This window comes from Cricetulus griseus, chromosome 6, assembly GCF_003668045.3.
Source record: "Cricetulus griseus strain 17A/GY chromosome 6, alternate assembly CriGri-PICRH-1.0, whole genome shotgun sequence".
In the NCBI taxonomy this organism is placed as follows: domain Eukaryota; kingdom Metazoa; phylum Chordata; class Mammalia; order Rodentia; family Cricetidae; genus Cricetulus; species Cricetulus griseus.
In genome coordinates, this window is record NC_048599.1 from 13,679,283 (window position 1) to 13,695,666 (window position 16,384).

At 49.3% G+C, this 16,384-nt stretch overlaps 1 protein-coding gene across 3 annotated transcripts in view; it reads right to left on the bottom strand.

Annotated features, from left to right (window-relative positions):
• Window positions 1-16,384, bottom strand: part of Eya2 (EYA transcriptional coactivator and phosphatase 2) — a 100,978-nt gene that overhangs the window by 35,372 nt on the left and 49,222 nt on the right. For all 3 annotated transcript variants that reach the window (XM_035446924.1, XM_035446926.1, XM_035446925.1), the window contains 2 exons: window positions 9,724-9,866; window positions 4,071-4,154 (listed from right to left, as the gene is read on the bottom strand). In XM_035446924.1, the coding sequence (XP_035302815.1) occupies window positions 4,071-4,154; window positions 9,724-9,866 (227 nt within the window). The remainder of the gene's footprint in view (window positions 1-4,070; window positions 4,155-9,723; window positions 9,867-16,384) is intronic.

Below are 16,384 nucleotides of genomic sequence, written 5' to 3' on the forward strand. Positions count from 1 at the left end.
GCAAGAGTCATGCTGGGGCTTAGGAAGCAGAAACTTCTTTTTCAGTTGGGATTGCCAAGAGGGACCAATTCTCTGTGGAGAAGTTGGCTGAGGGTGGGCTGAGGAAGCTGCTCCAGATCCAGCCAGACTTGAATCTCAGCAATCCCTGGATGGTTCAGGTATTGTGATTTGATCAGTCCCTTGTGCATCACACTTATGTATGCTTCAAACCCAGAGTTCTGCTTGCTCTCAGCTGGTAGGAATAGGTACCATGACTACAGCTGGCGGAGTACAGAGAAAGAATGGCAGGCTAGAAGTGGAGGCCTTGGGTTCTACTTGTTATGAATATCCCAACTGCACTGGCTCCTGGACCTTGGTTACTCTGTCTGCAAAATGGGCTCAAGGCTATGCTCATGTTGGCTGTTCCCACTTCTCCACCTTCCTGGCTTAGAGTTGTAGCTTGGACTTCTCTCTAAAGCTCAGACTCACAAATTCAGTCGTTCCATACATGGAAATAACTGTATTCTGGGCAGTACTTTGGGCTAGAAACTGCCAGGTTCTCTTCATCCTTTCTCCTCTTCAGAGCAACAGAACCCCTGCATCTTAACTGCATGTGATTGCCCCAGAGAAAGACCATTTTGTCCTGACTCCCTTGCAGCTAGGTGTGGTCATGTGACAAAGTTTCAGCCAATGGGATGTGAACAGAAGTGACATGCTTACCTCTGGGTCTGGCCCTTAAAAGAGACGGACAAAGGAAAAGAGGCTGGAGAGATGGCGCAGCAATTTCCAGCCTGCACACAGTAGTTCACAACTATGTCTAACTCCACGATATCAACACCCTCTTCTGGCCTCCATGGGCACCGGGTATGAGTGGTGCACAGACACACATTCAAGCAAAACATCTATTCACATGAAATTTAACAATGATAGCAACAATAAAAGAAAAGAAAGGGAAGGGGGAAAAAGAAAAGAAAGGAAAGGAAAGAATGGTTTCCCTCTTCCTGTTCCCTCTTCTTCTTGGCCGGAATGAAGACATGAGGTGAGCTGTGAATAATTTTGGCAGTGGTAGCAATGTTCCTGGGATGGCAGAGAGCAAGCCCGGAGCAGCTTCCATCCCTGGGGCTGGGCCAGCTTGAGCTGCTTTTGCCTGGACTGTGAAGGGCGTGTGTGCACATGTATGTATACATGTGTATATGTGTGTGTATGTTTGTGCACGAGAAATTAATAGTCACCTTGTTATTTCAAGGCTCTTAAATTCAGGTCTGCCAAAATTAGCAAATGAAAATCCTTAATTTTTTACCATATGGGGGCTGGGGGAAGGAATGGAAGGTTCTAGAAGAGGGATGAGTACATTCAGAGATTACACAAGAAGGCAGATGAACCTGAGCCTGGGTCTCATCTCTCCCTCGGGTGACCTTACTTCCTCTGAGCTTCAGTTTCGCCTTCAAATTATGGAGACTGATTGCATATAGTGGTTTTGGGGTCCTTCCAGCTCTGACCTCCTACAGCCTGGTAGTTCTAGGGCACCGAAACTCAGATACCCAAGGGGCTAGAGAGTACCATTGCTGGGAGAAGTAGGGCAGGTGGGGCCATGGGCCTGGCGAACACATGTCCCTTAGGGGACATGATGTTTGGTTCCTGATGATTGCTGCCACAGGGGAGTGCTGGCTTGCCAGATTCCCTCATTTTTCAAGAAGAGCTGGAAATCTGGATTGTTCTGGTCTGTGCAATTGCCTGATTTTTAAATGTTGGCGATAAATTCACATTTAAAAAAAATACTCTAGAGGCCAAACAAAAATATCTGCAGGCTGAATTTGGCTAGTGGCCACCAGTTAGGAATGTCTGTTTTGACACTATCTTCCTTCTTTTTCTCCTCCCTTCCTCTCTCCTTCCCTTCCTCCCTCCCTTCTTCCTGCAAACAATTACTTGATGCCTGCTAAGTGGGAGGCTATGTTCTGTGCCTGAGTATGAAGCAATGGACAAGACAGAATGGAAGTCCTGGTCCCCAGAGGGCAGGCATCCCAGGACATCACCCTGACTTGCCCAGCCAATCAATGCTCACTGAGCAACAAATCCTCCCCTGAACCATCCGGGTTGGGAAGTGGAGAAATGTTCACGGCCCCTTGTCCCCAGAGTCCGGTGTCCACAAAGGAGGTATGGATGAAGAGCACAATTATGGTAGAAATGCAAAACACTTTTCTAGGGAGAGATGCATAGACGGGAGTGGCTAGGAACGTCGGTAAAGAAAGTGACATTAACTAGGCACACATCTGCCATCACAGCGGTTTGGGAGGCTGAGAGAAGTGGACGGGAAAGCAGAGGTTTGGGGATCAGCTAGGAGGCCCAGCTGAAGGTAGTGACTTGGCTGAGGAGTGACACTGGGGCTGGCATTGAGGAATGACATGGGCCAAGGCTGTGGGACCCAGAATGGAGTCGTAGGTGGGTCCTTTTCTTGAGGGGCCTCCCAGTGCAGCTTAAGATGCCAAGGGACACACATCTCGCTTCTCCTGGGCTCATAGAGTCTCACCCAGTGTATTCCAGTGTGAACCTGTGTGTGTGTGTGTGTGTGTGTGGAGAGAGCGAGCAAGAGAGAGAGAGACAGAGACAGAGACAGAGACAGAGACACAGAGAGAGATACAGAGAGACACACAGAGAGGCAGAGAGACGGAGAGAATTGGATGGATGCCACAAAAGAGTGGGTGACACACAGTGCCCTGGGGGAGAGTGTACCTCTAGCTGTGACCCTAGGGAACAGTGTGTGTTTGCTGTGACTGCTGAGCCCCTAATGTCTGCAGCCACTCTTGTTGCTGGCACTCAACTAAGTGAGCTTCACAGAGTCTGAGAATGTATGCCGCTGTCCCTGCCACACATATTAATGGCGTGTCTATGGGCGAGAGATTTCTGCGCCCCCGACACCATTTTTATATCCGGCACAGCATTGTGGCAGACAATAAATCTACCCTGTTAATCACACCTCCAGCTTGTTATAGCCTCCATAAAAACCGCAAGCAGCTGGGAAAGCCATGAGGTGATGTCAAGTCCAGCGCACAAGCAGAAACAAAAGGGTTTCCAGGCCTGGTGAGTCTCTTTCTCCACCCATGCTGGAAGTGGCTGCCCCTGGGCTGTCACCTCTGAGCAGATGGCCACTACGTTTTCCTCTTAGGTACCACATTCAACCCCTACAAATTGCCCTGAAGAGATGATTCATCTGTGATCTGCAAGTCCACAGCAGGCTACGGAGAGGGCTCAGTCAGTGGAATGCCTCCGTAGAAGCACAAGGACCTGAGCCCAGATCCCAGGCATCTGTGTAAAGAGCCAGGCACAGTGGTGCGCACCTGAAACCCCAGACCCGGGGAAGCAGAGACATGAGCCTGGGGCTTGCTGGCCAGCCAACCTTACCAAATCAGTGAGTTCCACTTTCATCCAGAGACTCCACCTCAGAAAATGTGGGGAGAAACAGGAAGGCAACCACTGTCAACCTCTGGCCTCCACACACCTGTGTCAAGTCCCTGATAACCGGGGAGTAGGAAAGCACTCCGACCCATTTTCTAGCTTACTATGTGTCTGGCTGTGGTGTACCCCTGTGCTTTAAGGAAGTAGACCCCCCAAGGACTTCAGTAATTACAGATACTGAAGACTTCATGCTCTGGAAGCAAATGTGTGAGATGGCAGATAGGAAACTGGTGAGGTTCTCACACACTGAAGAACATATCCTAGTGTCAATCCCAGGCTGACACAGAGGGCCAGTTTGGGGTTGATATGTTTCTTGTGAGCAGCCCCCATGATTCCCAGGACAAGCAGCCTGGGCACACAGTCACATCTGAAAAGAGCTAAGGTCCAGCCAGCAGGTTGGCAGGGTGGGTAAAGGCGCTTGCTGCCAAGCCTTATGATGTGGGTGGGTTCGATCTCCAGGACTCACATGGTGGAAGCTGAGAACTGACTTCCCCAAGCTTTTCTCAGACCTTCACACCCTTATAGTGCCACATATGTTCACACCCAGACCCAGGCCCACAGGTACATACAGAATAAGCAAATAAATCAATGTGACTTTTTTTTTTAAGAAAAAAGAGAAAGACAAAATGAATCCTTACCTTCCCATATCTGGATGCAAAAGTCCCCGTGAGCAGGGAGTGGAAAATGATGATTGTCTCGTCCAGGTCCCAGACGAACACCCGCTGTGACAGAGAAGAAGAGGGGACAGAGTCACCTATGTCTGACTTGCCCTCTGCAGATTCTAACCTTGGAGAAGTCTTGAGACACATTAAGTTATAGAACAGGTGACCCACATTGTGTATGGAGCCGCCACTGAGCCCCATCTGTGTCAAGTGCTTTGTCATGGCCAATTTCTGGACTCCTACCAGCCCCACCCATGCTGGAACCTAGGGCTCTTCACATAAAAAATCAAAAAGGGAGGCATTTGGGCCAAACCAATGCTCAAAGAAACCTTAGGACCCGCTCGACAATGTGAGACACTACCAAGCGACTGTTCACAGAAGCTATTTCTGTTTGCAGCAAGTTTGACTCTGCATTCTAAATAACACTGGGGAGCTGTCCTCACAGACTTGCCAAACATTTGACAGTTTCTTTTAACTCCATCAGAGTCTTCCATTTTTACAAATGGAGCCGCTGCATTTCTTCCCTGGTCTAAGACAGAGGACCAAGTGGGCAAGAGGAGCGTGTTGATGTCCTCACCTCGTCTCTGTCTCTGTTCTCAATTGCCATTGGCTTTGCTTTTCCATGGTCAGTGTGAGCAAATCAGTCTGTCATTTAATTTTATAACCATAAGTGTCTTCTATACATGGATTTTTAGAAAGACTTATTGTATATGAATGATGTGCGCTCGAGCGTGCGTGTGTGCGTGTGTGCGTGTGTGCGTGCGTGCGTGCGTGCGTGTGTGCGTGCGTGCGTGTGTGCGTGTGTGCGTGCGTGCGTGTGTGTGTGTGTGCGTGCGTGCGTGCGTGCGTGCGTGCGTGCGTGCGTGCGTGCGTGTGTGTGTGTGTGTGTGTGTGTGTGTGTGTGTGTGTAGGGTAGAGGACAACTTTGTAGAGTCAATTGTGTCCTATCTTTATATGGTTCTAGGATCTGACTCATGGCATTTGTCTTGTTGGCAAGTGCCTTTTCTCACTGAGCTATCCTCTGGGCCCTAATCATTGATTTTAAATGTCGGTAACTGGGAGCTATTTACATTGTTTGATTATGTTCACTGTTGAGACAAGTAACATGTCTATCCAACCTCATAGCTCCCGATCCACTCTGAGGAGAACACGCCTACCATCAAGGTCATGTGTCTCCCTGTCCATCTTGCATTCTCCTGCAGGCACCCTGATTCACATAATCTCAGTGTGTTCCCAGATGAGTCACACCTGCTCGTAGAACTCGCTGTCCCTGCTGGAGCTTATTCATTGCTTTGATTTTCTCTTTATTGTTGTAATGTGCCTTCACTATAATGTCAAATTTAGTCACATCCCTTGTCCTGAGAGCAGTGTCCTCAGGGATGAGAAGGGGCAGTGTGGACTGGATCACCCTTGGGTTCCCTGAGAGTGTGATCCTCAGAATTCCATCCCATGCGTTTCTGAGTTGGAGTCACTGTTCCCTGGACTCTAAGTCTGCCCCTTTCTTGATTTTCTGCCTTGTTTTACCTGAGTGCATCCTTAAGTCGTGTTTTCTGAAGGGATGTGTAGAGAGTAACCTTCCCAAATTCTAGAAAACTTATTATTTATATTTTCTCTGGGTACAGAATCCTCCGTAGAAAACATTGTTCCCCAGCTCTTTGACATGATCCCTTCACTACACTCTGGTGCTGAGTCATACATAACAGGCTGATGCTTTCCTGGCTTGGTCCTTGAAGATTTGACTTTCCCCACCCACTTTTGTGTGTGTATATGCGGGTGCACACACATGCAGAGGCAGGAGGTCAACACCAGGCATCTTCCTTTATCACTCCCTGTGTTCCTCCATAGTTTCTACCCCTGGTTCCTGCTTTGAGTTCCTGTCCTGGCTTCCTTGTTTTTTGAGACAGGATCTCTCACTGAACCTGGAGCTTACTGATTGGCCAGGCTGACTGCATCAAACCCCTGGGGTCTTCCAGCACTAGGGTTACAAAAGTGCCTGCCATGCTCAGGTTTTTAATGGGTGCTGGAGATCCAAACTCAGGTCCTCATGCTTGCACAGTGAGCGCTGTGCCTTCTATCCTGGTTAGTTTTTATCCTTAGATAGATCCAACCTAGAGCCCATCACCTGGGAAGAGGGCACCTCAGCTGAAGAACTGCTTTTATGAGATTGGCTCGTGGACGTTTCCATGAGATATTGTCTTGATTGAGGATTGATGGAGGAGGGTCCAGCCCACCATGATGTAGGAGGGCACCATCACTAGGCAGGAGGCTTTCTTATATAAGAAAGCTAGCTGAGCATGGGCCAATAAATAAGCCAGGAAGCTGTGTTCCTCCATAGTTTCTACCCCTGGTTCCTGCTTTGAGTTCCTGTCCTGGCTTCCTTCAGTGATGGACTCGGGCATGAAGTCTAAGCCAAACAAACTCTTTCCTCCCCTAAGTTGCTCTTGATCATCATGCTTATATTATTATTATTATTGTTATTATTATGTTTTTTTTTGGAGACAGTCTGTGTAGTCCTGGCTGTTCTAGAACTTGATTTGTTGACCAGGTTGGCCTCGAACTCAGATCCACCTGCCTCTGCCTCCCAAAGTGTGTGCCACCACTGCCTAGCAGTCATCAGGAAAGCAAAGTACAACATCCACTGAGCCATTTTCTCAATCCTGAGTGTATTTTTATTATGGCCCATATAGGTCATGTGAAAAAAATCAGGCAGCTATCGCTTCTGAAGCCCAAAGATGCCAATCCTGGTTCATTTGAGCTCAATGCCTTAAATCAATTTAACTTACAAGTGTTAACTGTAGAATTAAAAAGCAATTTGTCTTCAGATTCATGCATGCTTTTTTAACGTAGTCACTGAGCCCTCTATCAAGCAGCCCCACACCCCCTCTCCTTACCTCAAGACCCCCAGCCTGGAGTCCTCGTGGATGAACTCCTGGGACATTTTGCAGCTCCCTATCCATGGCTACTACAACTGCCCCTAAGTGGATCCCTAACTACCTCAGGTAGACCTGAGATTTAAATTTGGGGTCTCAAAGAAAGCTGTAGTCACATGTTTGGGGACTGTTAGTAGTCAGGCAGCCTGAGGGGAAGAGGAACCCCATTTGCAGATGGAGATGGGCCCTAGGATTTGGCTTCAGTGAGAGCAGGGAGAGGCTGGCTGGAGTGGTCTGAAGAGCACTGTATGGGACAGAGCCAATGAAAAAGCCCAGTGCGGGGCTTTTAGCTCCTATATACTTGAGGAGAGAGGCCCAACCGACTTGTCCATTTCCCAGGCTGATCTCACGGCCTCTCTGATGCCCCATTGTCCTGTCCACTGTCTTTGAGTTCTAAGAGGGCTCTGCATCCTTCAAAGAAATTCTGCTTTTACACATCAGCCAGCTCAGGCTGATTCCTGGCTCCTGTAGCCCAAGGGTTTCAGCTAACACACCTCAGAACTGCCATTTAAACACAGGCTTCTCTCCTGGGCTTCTGTCATTTATGAAACTGCCAAAGACTTAAGAGGTGTGAGTGTGCCTGCTGACATTAAACTCAGAAGGAAAGTGCTGCTCACACCTTGGTGCCCATTCTCACGCACTGGTACTTTAGGATGGAGAAGAAGGTGTTCCCAGAATAATATTGCCCTGTGAGGCCCCACTTCCATGCCTGTCGCCTCCCACCCCCTCTTCAGTGTCATGGAAGAATGTCTCTCCATTCCCATTGTTCCCATCAAGGGCAGAAGCTATGTCAGGTGACTGCGGAGTTCTCCAGAAGGAGCATTAAGACCTTGTTACTCTAGGCATTTTCATGGTGGTGGAGACACACAGGAATGTGGGAGGGAGGCAGGCCATAGACAACAGGGCCCTTTTTGAAAAGACCCAAACCCACTGAAGGAAATGTAAGGATGCCAGTTCACTGAGAAGGGCAGCTTTAAGACAGAGAGGAAACCAGGCACAGTGTAATCCCAGCTGTAATCCCTGAACCAGGAAGGCTGAGGTGGATTTGAAGCTTGATGTTAGCCGGAACTATGTACAGGGCCCTGTCTCAAGCCCCACCCCGTTCAAAGAAAGAACATTTATTGTACACGCACTGGGAAGCTGAGGCAGGAGGATCCCGGGCAGCCTGGGTTATACAGCTGGATATACGCAGCATTCCTTTGGACTTGAAGCTATTTGGGAGACTGAGGAAGGAGGAGCGCTTGAACTCAAGACTTTGAGACCATCTTGGGCAACATAGCTAGAGCCCATCTCAAAATGAAGGGGGAAGGGCCTGAGGGGGGGCAGAATGGCCCAGGCTGAGGGCATTCCTTTCAGCAGGGGACTCTCCCTGGCAGAGTCCTAGAGTGTATTAAGTTTGTTAATGACTAAGAGAAGGGATAAGAGTGGAGTCTACGAGACAATGCTTTCCAGGATGGAACAGCAAAGCCACAGCCACCGTTCAAGTTGCATCAGTGGGACAGGTGCCTCAGTAACGGTTGTTCCTGGCCTGGGTCCCCTCAGGTCTTCTGACAAGGGCATCCTTGTCCCCCACCCCATAGGGTATCAATCAAGAGACACTTGTAACACTTAAGATGGGCCTTGAGTCTGACCTTGGGTCAAATGGTGCTGGGCTCTCAAACTGACTGCTCCTTGGTGAGACAATACCTGAAAGTCCCCTGGGTTTGCATTTCTTTAATCCTTGGTTCTCTCTCTCTCTCTCTCTCTCTCTCTCTCTCTCTCTCTCTCTCTGTGTGTGTGTGGGTGTGTGTGTGAGTGTGTGTGTGTGAGTGTGTGTGTGTGTGTGTGAGTGTGTGTGTGTGTGAGTGTGTGTGTGTGAGTGTGTGTGTGTGTGTATTCATGCAGATGTGTTCATGCATGTGGAGGCCAGCTATCAAAGTCCAATGTCTTCCTCGATTGTTTCTCTACTTTGTTTTTTTGAGATAGAACCTCTCATTGAGTCTGGAGATCACTGATTGGCTTGGCTATCTTGTCACCAAACTCCAGGGATCTTCTGTTCCCCACCCAGAGCCTGCCCCACTCCAGCCTGGTTTATTACATGGGGGGATTCAAACTCAGGTCGTTGAGTAACCAGCTTTTTATTGGCTGAGACATCCCTCCAGGCTCTACCTGCTTGTTGCAGCCTCCTCTCACTCTGCCCCAGGTTGGGACAAATTGGACTTCCTAAACTGCCCACACGTATGGTCACTTGGTCCGGCACAGGACCTGGCACCTGTCTTTTCAAAGTGTTCCCAACACTGTACTCCAATTGAAGACCCTGGCCACCATCTTCCTTACCAGAGGCTCTCTGGGTAAGACCTCTCTAGGGTTCAGCAGGCTAAGGGGCTTGTTACACACAACTTCTCTGTCTTGACCAGGACCTATGGAATTGGAGCCTCTGAGAGGACTCCATGGTTCTCCAGGGGACTCCGATGCCATCAGGTGTGAGAGGCATGGTTCATGATGGCTCTCAGGTTGTCCTTCCCCAGATTAGTTACACAGCAGGACTCTGTACAGTCAACCTAATTCTTCTGGGTTTATCCCCCTGGGAAGTGGAGGTGTCACTGAGTTGTGTTTATAAAAAGCAAATGACCAAAAGCTAGGAGAGCCTTAGCCCTTAGCAGTGACTCAGGCTACACAAAGAAATCAGCTTCTACCTCCATTAGACACCCCCTGATTACCTCAATCTCATTGTCCCCTGCTGGGGAGGGGTCACTACTCCTCTTTGACCGGCCTCGTAGCTTCCCATCTGAGGCCCGATGGGGCCTCTCTGTGTCGCCCTCTTTTGCTGGTGTGGAAGGCCCGTTGTGTGTGTTGTAGTCACCTGGGAAACAACAGGGGATGATACACAGGTCAGAAACTTATTCAGGTGTCTCTTCCTGGAAAATGTTGCACCAACCTCATCACCATGCAACCAGATAGGACACCCTGGAGAAAGCCCCAGAGGCCAAGATCATAAGATTAAACAGCTGGTCACTGCTATCTGCTGTGGAACAATCTTGTACACTGTGAATATTTGTTGCTCTCATTGGTCCAATAAAGGGCTGAATGGCCAATAGCTGGTCAGGTAGAGGTTAGGCGGGACTTGTAGACAAAAAGAGAGCACAGGGAAGAAGAAAGGTGGGGTCTCCAGGAGATGCAGAGGGAGCAAGACATGCTGGAGAACAGGTAAAGCCACAAGTCATGCGGCAATATGTAGATTAATAGAAATGGGCTAATTTAAGTTGAAAGAGCTAGTTAGTAATAAGCCTAAGCTATGGCCAAGCTTTATAATGAATAAGAAGTCTCCATGTGGTTATTTGGGAGCTGGCTGCCAAGACTGACTATAGCCATCTGTACTATTTGTGACCTTCTGCCAACCAATAGATATCTATGAGACAGGCTCTTTTTCAGGTTCTGGGCCCCGTCTAGAGGCTTAAGCATTCAAAAACTGCAGCAAAGGCTGGGGGTACAACTCAGCTGGTAAGACACCTGCCTTGTAGGCATGAGGACCCAGGTTTGATTCTAGAGGGTGATTCCAGTGCTAGGGAGACAGAGATTGGTAGAGCCTTAGACATGGCTGGCCAGCTACTCTAGCTTAGTGAGCTCTAGGCCAATGAGAGACTTTGTCACAAAGGAGGTAGAGGGTGACATTTGGAGGGTGACACCTGAGACTGTCATCTGGTTTCTACACACAGATTCATGAGGAGTGTTGGGTGGTGGCAGGGGTGTTACATGAGAGGTCTGTAGGGAAGGCTTCCTGAGTGAGGGGTATCTGCTCGAAGGCCTGGAAGAAGCAAAGGAGGGCTGCTATGACTACAGTGAACAGCCCATGCCGATGGCTTCTGTCTGCTAAGCAGACAGAAGGATGAAAATGAATGCCCACACAGAGATGTCTTCCAGCACTTCTACCCCAGGTTCATGCTTTGGTGGCTTGAACTCCGGAGTGGCAATGGTGGGACTTTTCGAAGGTGGAGCCTTGTGGGAGGTGCTCAGATTAACTGGGGACACACTCTGAAAGGTTCTGGGTCCCCCCAGAGCTGTGAGCTAGATAAACCTCTCTTTTATAAAGTTTGCCAGTTGCTGGGCTTGCATCATGACAATGTAGTTTTAAGTCAGGACCCAGAGACACATGGGTATGTGTGGCTTCATGAGGGGGCTGAACCTGCCTGGGGTCCCTACAAATTAATGGCAAGATTTGGGCCTATTCTCGTGAGTATAGCATCAGAACTGCGAACCCTCTTAGGCCCTCAGAGGACACCCCATTCCATTTCCTCACACCTTGATAGCTGGTTTTAGCTTCTAAATGTGTCCTGCAAATGGCAGCTCTTCAACAGCTCTCAGGTCACCTTGAGAGGGAGGGCCGGCTTTTTCTAAATGTATTTGAGAATGAGCTGAGTTCTTTCTCCTATCCTGGAAAGACCATTTTCCTTCAAAACCCAAGGGATTCAACTTTGTTAATATTTATACAGCTCCTTGGCAGACTAAGGGACACAATGGAAAAGCAGTGACATGAGATGTCAGGACAGTGGACACTTTCCCACCAGCCAGCATTTTTGTGGCACAGCACTGGGCACTCCCAGCACCGAGTCAGAAACAACTTTCTTCAGGAGGAAGAATTCTTTCTCGGCTCAGATACTTGATTGAAGTAGTACAAGTGACATTTTAGCTGGTCCTCATGGTACAGATGCAATTTCAGCTACTTGAGAAGCTGAGGTAGGAGGCTCAAAAGTTCAAGACTGTCCCAAGCTACGGAGTGGGTTCAAGGTCAGCAACGCAGTGAGATTTTGTCTTAAAACAAAAAGCGGAAAAGAGGGCTGGGGCCATAACTCAGTGGTAGAGCACTGGCCTAGCACGCCCAAGTCCCAAGCTTTCCCTTCCCCTCCTCACTCCTGAAGATTAGTAGACACCTTCCCTGTAATACTGTCTTGTGGGTGTCTATACTATCTTTGTTGTAATGTTGTCTTGCGGGTGTCTGCAGATCTTTTGAAGCTGTGTGGTTTTAGTGTGGTCTGTTAAAACAAAACCAGCACTGATGTGGGGATTTTAAAAATACAAGTATATTCTTTAAAAAAAATATATTTGTGTGTGTGTGTGTGTGTGTGTGTGTGTGTGTGTGTGTGCAGCTATGTATATGCACATGAGTGCAGGTTCCCTTTGAGACCAGAAGGTGGCGCTGGATCCCTGAAGCTTGAGTTTCACTTTGTTGTGAGTCACCCAAAATGGGTGCTGGGAACTGAACTTGTGCCCACTTGACTGCGGAGTCATGCATCTCTGCAGCTCCACAGGGTTCTAGAGGCTGGGAAGGTCAAGGTGAAGATGCTAGCTGGTCTGGTTCCTGGTGAAGTCACTGGGCTTGTCACTGGGTAGATTTTTGCCGTATCTTCCATGGGAGAGAGAGATCTGCTCTCTTACCTGTTCTTACAGAGACATCAACCCCATTCCTAAGGGCTCATCCTCATGACTCAATCACCCGCTAAAGCCCCATCTCCAAGCACTGCTCACTGAAAACGAGGGAGCTGACAGGCGACTTCTGTCAGGAATAAACATCCAGGTGGCAGAAGTAGCTGAGGTGAATGAAGCTCTCTCTCTCTCTCTCTCTCTCTCTCTCTCTCTCTCTCTCTCTCTCTCTCTCTCGCCCTCCTGGTTTGCAGGTTTCGGAAGTGTGAAGTACTTCTGCACCCTTTGACTTTCAAATACTGTAAATTGTATCAATTGAATTCAAATTTTAAGCCAATCTTTGCATCCTTAGGCTAAAACCTCAGTGGATAAAAGCTTAGGCTTGGCTTACTATGTTTTCTTTAGAAAAATCTCTGTTTATGAAGTGTGTGGCCTGGGGTTTGCTTATTGTGTCCTTGTCCAGCTTTGGCATTGATCTAGCGATGCCCTCAGAGGGTGCCTTAGGAAGTGTGGTTTTAATTTTTCTTAGAAATTTGTATAGAATCCGTAGTTCTTATTAAAACTTTCAGTAGGATTGACTAGCAAAGTCATCCGGGGCTGGTGTTTTCTTTGTGGTTTCTGTTTTCCTTTGAGACAGGGTCTCCCATAGCCCAAGCTGGAACAGACTTCTCTATGTAGCCGAGGATGACTTTGAACTCCTGATTTTCCAGCCTCCTGCTCGCCAGCACTGAGATTACAGGTGTGTACCACCATGCCTGGTCCTGGTATGGAACCCAGCACTTCATGTACTCCAGGCATGCACTTTACCAACAGAATCACACCCCCAGCTCTGCTTTTTGATCTTCAGCAACAACAACAATAATAAAAAATTAGTTTGTTTACTGGGTACACGCCTGTGTAGGGAATCTCTTTCTTCTTGTGTTAGCCGGGTAGTTTCTAGCTTACACAGAATCCACATTTGATCTAAGTTGTCAGCTCAGGCACAGTCATGGTAATGATGTCCCCTCTCTCCTTTATGGTATTTTATGCCCACCTTCTTTATTCTGTTTTCTGCCTTCATTGATTTCCCCTCTGGTCTCTTATTCCCGTGCCCCTGCTTACTTTGGGCTTAATTTGTCTCTTAAGATAGGTGAGGGCTTGGAGCTGCTAAGATGGCTCAGTGATTGAGAGCACTGGCTGCTCTTCCAGAGGACTGGGGTTCAATTCCCAGCACCCACACAGTGCTCACAAACATCTGTAATTCCTGGTATAGGGTATCTCATGCGCCCTCTGGCTTCCATGGGTACTGCACATATGTGGTATACATACATCTAAAGGCAGACAAACACTTGTATGCACAAAATAAAAATGAATACATATTTTTTTTAAAAAAATTAAAAAAATGAGATAATGTTTGTAATGCCCTTTCTTCTTTGCTTTTCCCCCAACAAAATGTTTTTATTAATTATTTGGGAATTTCATACATTGCGCCCTGATCACACTTACTTCCCCTTCCTTTCAGGTCCACCCTTCTATCCTTGTGCCACCCCCAAAAAAAGGTCAAACAAATACCAAGTCCAATTTGTGTTGCAACTCCCTTTAATGTCTTCCCCACTCCCACCCTTCACCAGAGCCACCAACCATGAAGAACTACACTTCAGAACCTTTATCACAGTTTTAAAAGGACTTCTTCAATAGCTTCCTGTCTAGACTGTTTCTTTTTTGAAGGTTGGGGGGGAGGTAGTCACAGAAGCCTTCAGGGTCTCTCATGCTCAGCTATGAGTCTGAAGTCAATACAATACAACTGCAAAAGAAGCTTCCTTGACCATAGCAGCAGGCGGCAGCACAGATGGTGGATTTCTACATGGTTTCCAGCTGTGGCACCTCACATGGCCTCCAGACACAGCACAGAACACGGACATCAGCATGGCCTCCAGCCACAGCACAGGCCACGGACATCAGCACGGCCTCCAGCCACAGCACAGGCCACGGACATCAGCACGGCCTCCAGCCACAGCACAGAACACGGACATCAGCATGGCCTCCAGCCACAGCACAGGCCACGGACATCAGCACGGCCTCCAGACACAGCACAGAACACGGACATCAGCATGGCCTCCAGCCACAGCACAGGCCACAGACATCAGCATGGCCTCCAGACACAGCACAGGCCACGGACATCAGCATGGCCTCCAGCCACAGCACAGAACACGGACATCAGCATGGCCTCCAGACACAGCACAGAACACGGACATCAGCATGGCCTCCAGCCACAGCACAGGCCACGGACATCAGCACAGCCTCCAGCCACAGCACAGAACACAGACATCAGCACGGATCAGCATGGCCAGACACAGCACAGAACACGGACATCAGCATGGCCTCCAGCCACAGCACAGGCCACGGACATCAGCACGGCCTCCAGACACAGCACAGAACACGGACATCAGCATGGCCTCCAGCCACAGCACAGGCCACAGACATCAGCATGGCCTCCAGACACAGCACAGGCCACGGACATCAGCATGGCCTCCAGCCACAGCACAGAACACAGACATCAGCATGGCCTCCAGACACAGCACAGAACACGGACATCAGCATGGCCTCCAGCCACAGCACAGGCCACGGACATCAGCACAGCCTCCAGCCACAGCACAGAACACAGACATCAGCACGGCCTCCAGACACAGCACAGGCCACGGACATCAGCATGGCCTCCAGACACAGCACAGGCCACGGACATCAGCATGGCCTCCAGACACAGCAAGACACATCACATCAGCATGGCCTCCAGGCCTCCACCACAGCACAGAACACGGACATCAGCACGGCCTCCAGACACAGCACAGAACACGGACATCAGCATGGCCTCCAGCCACAGCACAGGCCACGGACATCAGCATGGCCTCCAGACACAGCACAGGCCACGGACATCAGCATGGCCTCCAGCCACAGCACAGAACACAGACATCAGCATGGCCTCCAGACACAGCACAGAACACGGACATCAGCATGGCCTCCAGCCACAGCACAGGCCACGGACATCAGCACAGCCTCCAGCCACAGCACAGAACACAGACATCAGCACGGCCTCCAGACACAGCACAGGCCACGGACATCAGCATGGCCTCCAGACACAGCACAGAACACGGACATCAGCATGGCCTCCAGCCACAGCACAGGCCACGGACATCAGCATGGCCTCCAGACACAGCACAGACGGGACATCAGCATGGCCTCCAGACACAGCACAGAACACGGACATCAGCATGGCCTCCAGCCACAGCACAGGCCACGGACATCAACATGGCCTCCAGCCACAGCACAGGCCACGGACATCAGCATGGCCTCCAGACACAGCACAGAACACGGACATCAGCATGGCCTCCAGACACAGCACAGACCATGAATGTCAGCATGACCTCTGGCAGCAACAAGGACCAGGGACATCAATACAGCCAGTGGTGGCAGCACAGACCGCAGAAGTCTTTCCATGAGACTTAATCCAGAGAATGAATCATTCTTCATCTCAGATACCTTGCTTTGTTGATGGGGCAAAGCAGGGCGGTGGTGGCCTGAGCCTCCCGCTGACAGTGACATAGCCCTTCGTCTGCCACGCTGCCTAACCGCTGCTGCCACCAAATCTCCAGTTCTACCTCCGTCCTCGAGCATGTTGCTCCATTCCTCTATCTTTCCCCCCCAGTTCAACAAAACCATTCCTTAAAAGCATCTTCCCATAAGATCTGTTTCTTAAAGGTTGTTCTGGAGATACCGTGTGCTCTGCAGGCTCATCTTCCATCTTCTCGTCGTCTCTCCTCTAGGCCTGCCTCCATGGTCTCTCAGGCTCCTGGGAGAACCCACAGCCCGGTGGGCGCTGGCAATGCCTCCATCTTTGATGATCGTTTCCTTCTTTTATAACAGCCATTTACTGATTAAAAAAACTTCCCTTTGCTGTTTAAATGACATTCTATAAATTTGGATATG